This window comes from Chrysemys picta, chromosome 1, assembly GCF_011386835.1.
Source record: "Chrysemys picta bellii isolate R12L10 chromosome 1, ASM1138683v2, whole genome shotgun sequence".
In the NCBI taxonomy this organism is placed as follows: domain Eukaryota; kingdom Metazoa; phylum Chordata; order Testudines; family Emydidae; genus Chrysemys; species Chrysemys picta.
Genome location: NC_088791.1, coordinates 31,701,381 through 31,712,904, shown reverse-complemented (window position 1 = coordinate 31,712,904; position 11,524 = coordinate 31,701,381). Strand labels below are relative to the sequence as shown.

The 11,524-nt window shown below is 40.0% G+C and overlaps 1 protein-coding gene across 6 annotated transcripts in view; it reads right to left on the bottom strand.

Moving 5' to 3' along the window:
• Positions 1-2,155: 2,155 nt before the first annotated feature.
• GTSE1 (G2 and S-phase expressed 1) overlaps positions 2,156-11,524 on the bottom strand; it is a 24,121-nt gene continuing 14,752 nt past the window's right edge. For all 6 annotated transcript variants that reach the window (XM_024099885.3, XM_005286848.4, XM_024099884.3 and 3 more), the window contains exons 7-12: positions 10,966-11,343; positions 10,648-10,720; positions 9,660-9,911; positions 7,983-8,169; positions 6,904-7,038; positions 2,156-2,717 (exon numbers count right to left, since the gene is read on the bottom strand). In XM_024099885.3, coding sequence (XP_023955653.2) covers positions 2,634-2,717; positions 6,904-7,038; positions 7,983-8,169; positions 9,660-9,911; positions 10,648-10,720; positions 10,966-11,343 — 1,109 coding nt within the window. In that variant the 3' untranslated portion in view covers positions 2,156-2,633. The remainder of the gene's footprint in view (positions 2,718-6,903; positions 7,039-7,982; positions 8,170-9,659; positions 9,912-10,647; positions 10,721-10,965; positions 11,344-11,524) is intronic.

Sequence of the window (11,524 nt, the reverse complement as noted above, 5' to 3'; positions counted from 1 at the left end):
AACAATTGTAATGAGAGAAATCCTTCGAGATCTTCAAAGCCAAACAGGGTTAGTCCAGTTACATGTTGAGAGTAGGATGTGGTGTTCAAACAGGAAAAACACAATGTATAAAACTGAACAATAAGCAACACAATGTTACTAAAATTGTTAAATTGTTAATTTTAAAACAAAATAGCTGTCCAACTTTGAACTATATTGTTTTCAATCTTTTTAGTGTAAAATCTCAATTTCTGTGCTAAGTAAAGACTCAACCCTGCTCTCTACTAATTAGAAAATAAAATATTATTAAAATCTAAAATAAGTTATATAACACACTGAAGTAATGGATACTCATCCAATCCCATGAAGGAGAATCCAAACTTTAAGTATGTGTTGTCATATTTTCTTACCACTTTGTTTTTTGGCTGGCTAATTTTGCATAGCTGTAGGTGGTCCAGGACTTCTCTATCACCCTTCTTGCTTTTGAAAAATAAATCAATCCATGTGAGGTTGAAATACTGCTTACTATTTTTTACAGTTGTAAATGGTGGACTGTATGTATGTTGCTAGGTTACCTGGCCGTGAAACACAGTTGTACTCAGGTTGACATAAAGTTGACATGTTGCAGCTTGTTTTTTTTAACTAAAGATTTCTAAATTCTGTCATATATACATTTCAAAACATTACATTTATATTGCTTTACTTGGGTTACATGAGTCACATGGAATTAGAGATTTACTAAGAGCTTGACTGGAGAATGGAGTTGTGCTGGCAGACCATCCGGGACTGTGTCACAGCCCATCTTTGGGAACCCCCGCTCTAGGGAATGGATTTCCAAAAGGTCTCACACTACATAGAAACTGGGAGTTATGCAGCCTCAAGCCACATGGAGTAAGTCAGACATGATGGTGTGGAGAAAGCTAGGGGATCGTGTTGACATTTGACAAAGTAGTGGTCAAGGTGAGTGATGGATCTGTTTCATATACTGTTCGATGGTATAGACGGAAGATTGAGCTTTGTGAAATTCTATAGCATGGGGCACAACCAGAATTTTCCTAAGGAGGGGACCCAGGTTTCCTGCCCTCTTGGCCCACGACCTGAGGGAGTTGGAGAGCCAGGACCCAAGTCTCACATGCCAAGCAGTGCTCAGGATTTAGTCAAAGCTGGTAGTAATGCTATTGGTTCCCTCTCTGGCTAGTCTGATCAGGATGTAGGCCTAAGCCAGGAACAGTCAATTTTTTTTGTCAAGGTCCAGACTCCAGAGAAAATAATAATAAACCCAGCAACAATAATAGAGGATAATAAGAATAACTAAATAAAAAAATTCAGGATCCATTCAAAAGCATCGAGTAGTCCAGATTTGCCCCCTGATCCAGATACACCATATCGAAGAGAAGGTGGCCTCAACCCATAACATCAACTGAAACATTTTAGTGATTTCAAAAGTGTCTTCCTACTTCTAGAATCTTTCAGCTAGTCATATGAACCCATGGATTTACCAGGAGCCTTAAAGAACCTTTATCAGGAGTTTTAAATCTAAACAATTCAGCTATAGCAGGCTTTGTCTTCAACTTTTGCTTTTATAGTTTAGACAGGCTGAGTTGCAGTTGTTACCATGGACATCAGAATACAGGTCTGTTGATAGCTGAAGGGTTAAAAAGCTTCCAGTTCATTTCTGGGTCCTCCAAACAAGACCGCTAGCAAAAAGTAGGGCAGATCAGACTTTACATTTGATGTGTCAGATTAAAATACCTGGCTCTTCCCATTTTATGTCCTATTCTTGACTTCATATCATTTCTTACATCTAGAATTACATCTCTCATACAGTGGACCAGATAGCTGTCAAATCCCATCCTTTACTTTGCTTTCTACAGCTGACCTCATTATTGTTTTATCTGTTCCTGCCATATTCCCCTACCTCAAAGTTATCAGAATTTAAAAATTAGTCTAATGCAGTTTTCACTCTGATCCCATTTTTTCCATTTTCTAAATCTGTTACAGAAAAAGCCTTCAGTGCAGGCAGTTCAATTTATATGAACTTTGCAAAGTTCTGACATTACCGCCTTTAACAGTATCCTGATTATGTGTAAGTGCACCATTAGATCCAGCTTCTTTTGTTGAATGTAGCTATTTTAGCTTCCTGAAATATTCCATGGCACAATTAGCATGTAACACATTTGTTGGCCCAAAAACATTTTATTTCCAGACGTCCTATAGTTTCATATGTATACAGACCATTAAAATGCCTTAGATACAAAGATAACTACCACATTAGCTTTAATTTTCAGTTTAATTTTAGTACTTTAGATAATTTTATTTGCTAGCAAACCTTTAGAAAAAGGTTACTGTTATGTATAATTAGACTTAAAATAATTTTACTAAAGCAGACATACAGCACTTTTTTTTTTTAAAACTACATGGATCTGCAACAATGCATGAAGATAGTCATGTTAATCAAGTGCTCCCAATTTGGATTTGCTGAACAGATTATTCTAGTTCCATTTTGTCAACACAAGTTACATTCAAGTAGTACACTAAAGGGATTTTATTGCATGATATTCACTCCACACAGTCCTATTCAGATGGCTAATATATCAAATCAAAATTGCAGATGCTAGTCCAAAGATAAATTTTGGGTTTAGCTAAGGTTTAGTTTAGAACTTCAGCAGAGGGGAATCCAGATTCTCTTTGTTCACTTCAGGACTCAGGGTGATAAGAGGAGAACTCAAATCTATTAGCTGAAAGACAGAAATGAAGTGACATAAGATTTAGCTAGTATCTTAGCCTGATAGTTACTCTACACATAGGACTATCAGGAACACAGGTAACTTCAGCCAGTTACCCTAATGCAGGGGTGGGCAAACTTTTTGTCCTGAGGGCTGCATTGGGTTTCAGAAAGTGTCTCCCCAAACAGCCAGGAGTGGCCCGGCCCCACCCCCTATCCAACCTCCCCTGCTTCTTGCCCCCCCCCCGGGGGCTCCTGCCCCATCCAACCCCCTCTGTCCCCTGACCGCTCCTGACCCCATCCACTGCCCCTGACCCCCGCCCCTAACTGCCTCCCGACACCCCATCCAACCCCCCCCCTTCTTCCTGACTGCCGCCCCTGGGACCTCTGCCCCATCCAACCACCCCTTCTACCTGACCGCTCCCAGAACCCCCGCCTCCATTCAACCCCACCACTCCTGCCCCCAACCACCACCCCAACCCCCCCTGCCCTCTATCCAACCCCCCACTCCCGCTCCCTGCCCCCTTACCATGCTGCCTGAAGCACCAGTGGCTGGCGGCGCAGCTGCACCAGGACAGGCAGCTGTGCTGCCTGGTAGGAGCCAGCTATGCACCACGCAGCACAGAGCACCGGGTCAGGCCGGGCTCTGCAGCTGTGCTGCCCCAGGAGCTCGCAGCCCCACAACCCAGAGAGGGCACAGTGAGCTGAGGCTGCAGGGGAGGGGCTTGGGGCTAGCCTCCCGGGCCAGGAACTCAGGGGCTGGGGAGAACGGTTCTGCGGGCTGGATGTGGCCCGCAGGCTGTAGTTTGCCCACCTCTGCCCTAATGGTAGTGCAGTTAACTTCTAGAACATCAGCAGTACTATTAAGTCAAAGATCTTTTCTTCAAGTGCCTGAAGACAAATACCTACACCACACTTAATGTTCAATTTAGAGCCTCTCTACCCAACTGTAAAAGTTTAATATTAGCAGAATCCACATGCACCAGAGCCCCTTGTGCTAGGTGCTATACAAAAGGAGACCTAGTCTCTGCCCCAAAGACTTTGATCCAAGGTATCAAAGAATGCTAGTCTATCAGGACTGAATTAGCTCCTAAAGGTTAAAAAAAAAATATATCATACCTATTTTACTTGCTTTTGATCTCTAGTTTTCTTGCTACACTAAGGATTTATGCAAAATACCTGGGGACTGAGTCTTAGGGCTAAAATCCATTTGTGAATCAGTTGTTGTGACACTGAGCCGTGCAACACCTAGCATTTACGTGCTTAGAAGATTAAAAAAAAAAAATCACTGGGATTCAAAGCCAGAGTTAGGTACTCAGATTTCCTGTACAACAGAGGGAAAGGGGTGCCTAAAAATGGGATTCACAAAAGCCAGGATGGTAGGTCACCCCCCACCTCCACTAGCTGTTGGGAGATGCCAAAGAGAGACATGTGTTCTACCTGCCCCTCTTCCCTCCTCCTTCCCCCTATGATAGTTTGTATCCCAATGTTAACTCTTTTTACAAAACTATAATGGATTTTGTACAAAGTATGCCTTGTGAGGTATCATCTGAAAATTCATCATGTGCTGATCATTATTGTCCTGGTAAAATGTGTGGCAACACTGTATAGCGTTACTGAGACATAGTCCAAGTTTAGACCAATTCCTCAAATACAAAAGGCAAACTGATGCCTGAGCCAGGTGTTAACAAAATAAAATGGACTAACATCTGGTTAAGCGCCCATTCTTTGGCAGGAAAAAGGATGTGAGCGAGAAATTTACATCTTGTCAAAAAAACAGCTGGAAGTTTCCGACTCCACAGACTTTCAGTCTCCTGAACCCCAGCTGGAGATGATTCTCAAAAGAGGAAAAGATAAAAATGGGGAACAAAACCCCCCAAAGGATCTCTCTCCCTTCATCTCTACTCACAGCATCGACAACACTTGAAAAAGATCAAAGGAAGCATCATTAGACTGTGAAGGGATCGTGGCTGAAAGATTCAGCCAATAAGACTGCTAGAACATGTGGTGAGAAACCTTTTGTTTTGAATTCACTTAACTTGTTAAGTTAAGTGTTATGTTTTAGTCATGTTTTACCTTTTATTTCTTTGTAACAAATTCTTTTATGCCTCATTACTTGTAATCACTTAAAATCTAGGTTTCCATAGTTAATAAACTTGTTTTATCTAAACCAGTGTGTTTGGACTGAAGTGTTTGGCAAATTCCATTTGAGAGAACAAGATTTGTGCAAATCATCTTCTATTAATGAAATGACAGACTATATATGAGTTTGTATTGTCCAGAAGGGGCTGGGCAGTACAAGATGCACATTTTGGGGGGAAATGCACATTTTGGGACTAGGAGCTTTCTAGCGTTGCCCTGTAATGTAATTCCAGGGTGGCTGACTGTAGCACTCACACAGTATAGCTGGTAGTGATTTAATGATAACACGCTTTATGTGAGCAGACCAGGAGTGGTTGCTCTGACAGCAGAGCTGTGTAAAAGGCACTCCATGTTGGAGAACTGAGGGGGGACACAGCTGTCCATTAGTCCAGATTGTACCCTGGGGAATGTCACACACCCCTGTTACATTTATTTTCTACAGTAGTTCCACTCTTTAAGAGTAATTGGGCCAGAGAGAGAGCACACATGCATGAGAAGGGCCCTATAGCTGGGTGGTTAGAGCAGTCACTGACGATATGCGAGACCCAAGATCCAGTCCCCCTGCTTCAATGATTAAGTGTTTATCCAAAATGACAGGTTTCAGAGTAGCAGCTGCGTTAGTCTGTAAGGTGCCACAAGTACTCCTGTTCTTTTATCCAAAGTGAAACAGCTTCAACAGGAGAGACTGACATCGGAATATCTCACAGCCCAAAGGTTAGAGCATTCACCTGAGAAGTGGGAGACTCCTGTTTAAATGTATGGATTAAATGGATATAAAATCCCCTCATCCAGGCAGAAGGGGATACTTAAACTGGTAGGCTCCCACATCCTAGACGAGTACCCTAACCACTAGTCCTACTCTTAACTCAGGCTTTGCAGATCACAGTATTCCTGTGATTTTTCTAGACACTCATGTCTCTTTGTGGTTCTGGGCCTTACTTATTAGTAAAATAAAAGCACCAGCACTTTCACTAGATGTTTTTATCAAGTTGTTGCCCCTAAAAAGCACCATTTGTTTCAGGGAATCACAGTAACAGATTTTGGTAATAGCTTACTCCCCTTACCCTTCCCTCCCAAACACATCTTTTAAAGTCATGGAATGACTACTTAGTTAAGTCCTACACTCAACGTGTGCAAATGTGCCTCGAAAACACTAGGAATATTGTCAGTGTGCACTACCACCATATCTGCTTTTCTATGTTGGCTCCAGTGGAGGGAAAGCCAAGAGTCTCCATTGCCCTGCACATTAGTGACCAAGCTACTTTTAAAGCCAAACTCAAGCCTCAGCTGCTTTGACTTTTGAAGAGCGGTGACCACATCAGGAGTGATGGGCCATTTTACACAAACCTCCACATGCCAAACTGGTCTGAATTGGTGCAGTTCTGAAAACCAGTGCTGAGGTTAGGGGTTTTGACAGACATGGTCTCACAGCAGAGAAGAGTAGCAGGAACATAGTCTAGCCTTATTGGTGTTCATGGCTAGTAAGCAGTGGTGTGCCTCAGAATTAATTTCTACAAGAATATGAAAGCTCTGTATATGACTTCCTGACTGGCTGTGTCCATGGGCTGATTCTATCCAGTCCCTTGTACAATTTCACAAAATGTACTAAAAAAGTGTCATGACATGCCACTGCTACTAAGAGAAGTGTAGTGAGCCTGCACAGAGCTGTGTTTCCACAACAATAATTGATGCAGCTAGTTTTTTGACTTCCAGAAAACAGCACAGCAAGAATGGGCCATGCAAAGCTGAATAATTAAGATCCTTGATTCATGAACTGATGCTCATTCATAGCGGTGTTTTACAACAAAATGATCACTCACCTTAGAGATTGAAAGGGAAGAGACTGCAAGAAGAATCCATAAATTGGATTCATCTTAAATAAGAGTGTTGGATTAAATATAAGGTACTAGTGCCAAGCATATTTCATATACAGTACATTGTTACAGGGGAGAAATAACTATTCTACATACAAATTCATACAACCAAACAATTGTTTTTTGCACTATTTTTATGCATTTATGGAAACAAATGATTGAGATAAGATTGAGATACCTTACCTGTCCTACCACACTAGGTTTTAATGGAATAACTTTATTCACTTCCGGAGTGTTAGAAAGGTCAATGAGAGGTCTGCTTTCACATTCCAAAGCAGCAATGGGAGTTTTATCTATTCCAATATCTACCAGCAAGACCTAGAAATAGTAAATAGTTTATTTTCCTCTGTTTATTGTGCTTCCTTCAGAAGAATGTAGGTAAGTCAGTTATTGACTTACAGGGAAAAGCCACAAAAAGCAACAAGCAATTCTTAGGTTTGTAGGTTATATGTAGACCATCCTAAAGGCAGCATAGCTTGGTGGATGAGGGGAGGATTAGTGTGCAGAGAAGAGGTGGTAAAGTATTATATAAGTGCTAGAGAATATTTTTCAAATATGATTGTTTCATATTTCAGTTTTTCAATTCAGTTTTAACCTTGTACCTACAACTGTGATCTGACGACATTTTGACAAAGAAACTGTTCTATAAGATGACTAGCTTTAGTCACACCTCTGTCCAATTTGATTGTTATCCAGTATTTACATACATCAAACAAAATCCACAGCAAGCTTCCAGCATTCAGTAAACAGAATACCAGAGAAAATAACTACAGTTGAACTAACAATGAATAATTGTTAGTTTGGTCTATGACTGATATCTGCAAGCAAGTTGCTATTCCAGCAAATATGAGTTTAGACTTTTTTTCCTTATGGTTTGAACAGTTCTTTATAGACATTCAATACTGTCCAAAACCAGATATATTGCATAATTATGATTAGAATTACCCCACATTGTATTGTGTTTCATGACTGGATTCATAAATACACAAGGACTTTCCAGTGCAGATAACTGGGAGTGCAAATTTAAATTTGACCTGCAATTATTTGTGCAGGTGACGGAAATTAGTTTTCCAGGAACATTTATCCCAATGAAGAAATGTTGTTCAGTGGTATGATAAACAAACACTAGAGGGCACATATATGCCTAATCTAGATCACTTCAAAATTTGAGCAAGTTTTTAGTTAGTAGACAGCTCACATTTTCATGCAGTTCACTCAACAGCAGCTTTTACAAGAGGGAAAAATAGATTCAGTTTACCTACCTCATTAGTTTGTGCTCCTTCAGCTGGCTGTTTTTGTATTTCAGTCTCTTTTTGTATTTCATTCTGTGCTATTTCAGTAGTCTTTTCTGGTGAAAAGACAAGTGTAAGAGGTATCATAGGTGGAGGAGATAAGTCATCATCTTCAAATGATGACACTTGTGTTTTGGTGTCCTTTGCCTGTTTAGAACTGGGGGAAAGTAAAGTTGGCAAGTATTTAATATAATGCTTAATGAACACCTCTTAAAGGTTCATGTCATTTAGCTGCCCAACAAAAGCTAGAGTGCCATTTGATAGCTTTATTTTTCTCCATTTTGTGACTATAATGTCTTATTTATTCATTATCTAAAAGCATGCTAGGCATCTCACAGAACATAAAGACACTGTTCCTGCCCTGAGGAATTACAATTTAAATAGATTAAGTCAAAGTTGTCTACAGTGTAGAAGAAAAATGGGCAATCCATATTTGGTGAATAATTTTTGGATACCACATTTGAAAATTTTAGCTTAAGCTTATGCAAGACTGCTATATCAGAGAAGTGCTGGTACTGCATGTCACTGAACTGGTTCAGTCCAATCCCTGGTGAAGGGAAAAGTACAAAATTGGACAAATTGGAGGATTCCAAAGTTGCAAGCTTAACAATCTGTGGGATAGTGGAGTTGGGAAAGGGGAGGGTTTTGGGAAGAAAGAGCATTTTGCATTTGTAGTTTGAGGAAATAACTGAACATTTGAGACAGGCATGATGATGCTTGGCTTACACTGGAACAAGGTTTTATTTGGGCACAATGTGAAATATAAGGTTAGTTAAATTTTATTCTGGGGAACCAGCACCATGAAGCTGCCTTAAATACTAGTTTAAGCTGTGTATATATTTAGAGCTTGTGAAAAGATTTTGGGTTGACAGCTATGGAAGAGACTGCATCCCCTCCACAGAACAGGTACAGAATTGTGGTGGTGCTGCCCAGATTCCCCTTGGTACCTAGCCAGTCTCAACTATGGCATGGAAAGACCACCTCATGGAGCAAGAATAGTTCAGTCTTAATTCAATCCTTGGCCTCTTTTAGGATGCCAGATTTTATAATGGTGACAGCATAAGATTGGTCAATACCTTAAAGTTAAAGTGCAACTTAAACAGAACTTAAAAATAATTCATTTGACTTAACTGCCCGTTTGCTTTCCTCATCTAGAAAGTATTGCCATGTTTAGATCCTGCATTATCTTTCATATAGCTGGAAGTATTGTGTTGGAACACAAAGTTACTTCTGCAGTCACTTTCTATTCAGTACATCAAGTAAGCTGTCTGAAAGCAGCAGAATTCCTCAAATACAAGTTCTATGATGCACATAATTCAAGTTGATTCATAGGTGGTTTGAAGATGTGGTCAAGTGACAGATTAAGATGTGCTTATCGTCACTATTTTTACAAGAGTCTAACATTATCCCTTGGTTTAAGGATTCAGGCAAACCAAACCATGTTAGAGATTTATGCTGGAAAGAAGTAACAAGTATAGCTGTGTTATTTTGCAAGTTACTTGGGCATGCGTCTACTCAACAGTAGATGAAATCTCTTACATGCTAGCATACGGCGTCTGAACATCTGGACAAAATCCTTCTCCCACTGAAGTCAACAGGAGTTTTAATAGACTTCAATAGGGCCATGTTACACCTGCGGTTTCTTACCCAGCTGCAAGAGTCTTTCTGGCGGACACACTGGAGACTTGACGAACAGACATAAAATGTGGAGAGGAGACAGATCTTGGCAAAGTTTTAAGAGTCATTGCTGGAATTCCTGAGATACGACGACCGGCGGGAGTAGGCAGAGCAGAACGTTTTATACTGGCTGGAGTAATTAAAATGGACCTGGAACTAAGACAAGAGTTCTGCGAGGCCCCATCTTCGGAAGGTCTGACAGGAGTGCAAACAGCCACACCACTACAGGAAAACATGCAGCATACATTAACTGAAAGCTTCTAGAAACGTGTTTTGAATACTAGTCAGACAACAGAAATAAATAACATAAGGCAGGCTTAAGAACACAAACAGTTATGCAAATGTTAGGATAACTAAACCTGAACATTAAAAGTGGATTGCTGTATTATGTTGGAACTGGTCACATCCTCATAGATAAGGTTCAGTTAACAGATGTTTCAAACCTTCATTTTGTGAAAGTTTCAGATTAATTTGAGACAGAAGAGGAAGCAGAGCACTCAGTGTAACAGAATCTTGAAGTGCACTTCTCTAGTGAACAGGTATTATGTGAAAACAGCCCTCAATAGATTTGCTTCCTGAATATATTCAGACCTGACTTAAAGAAAAAAAAAAAAAACCCACCTCATTAGCACCGCAGAAATATCACTGCTATGTGAAAGCCGATTCTGTTCCCTTACACATCAGAATTGTCAATGAATTCCAGTTAGGTATTTATGTTACCCAATCCCAAGAAAGCCAAACTGACTTTCATATCCCAGGGTGAGTTTTAACATTTATACTTGTGGAAGGGCAGAGTAATCTGGAAGTCACTATGAGAGTATAGAAATCTCACAATGTTATTTTCAAAGTAATTAGAACTGCACTTAGATTACATAGTTGCTTGATACAACACTCTTAAATGTAGGTATAGTTAAGAAAAACATGCAAGTGACCTGTTAAGTTCTAATTACAATGTTACCTTCCAAATGTGCCACAAGACAGTAATCGGATTGGCTCCATTATTTTTGATGCTGTATTTTCTGGTGATGAACCTAAGGGAAAAGAAAAATATTACTCTATGTTATTACCTATTTGTTATAGTTGAAAACTAAACTAATATAGATAACACCTCAACTACAAGTCACATGATTCATTCCATCCCAACAGCTTTGGAACAATATACAAATAAAGACATATTTCACTCTCAATTAGCACATACTGTGAGGAGCATTCAAAGAAATGTTAAAATTAAAAGCCAAGGTAACACAAAAAACAGCCTTCCAAAATGTGTGCTTACCTCCACATCTCTTAGGGACCTTAATCTGATTTGAAGGTGTGATTATAACGTTAGCCTTGTCTTTTGGGCATATATTTCCTTTTGCTGCACTTCCATCTTTGTTCTGCTGAAATATCTTCTGCAGATTAGGAACTGAGCTCAGTCTCTGAATTCCACTGGCTAGAGTTTGGGATTCTGTCACAGAAGCTGAAGACTTGGCTAAATTCCCAGCAGTAGATATTCTGGGAGTACTAACTGATCTTGTTTGCTTGCAGGACACATCAGAATGGACCGCCTGCACAGATGACATTCTGATAGGTCTAACCATAGCCAGTCTTTTTGTGCTAGATGAGAGTTTGGAGCTGCTCACAGAAATTTTTGAAGAGACGTTTGATTTAGCTGAAAGATAGAAAGCTCATATTTATACTTCTGAATTGCTAGTTGTTTTTCCCTCAACTGGTTACAAGGTACATTTAACTATTTACAAGAGAGTCTAAGTTTACTCAAGTGCAGCTGAAGATATGAAAACATTATGCAATGATTTGTGATAGGTGTTCAAGCATCTGAACTATGCAGTTGT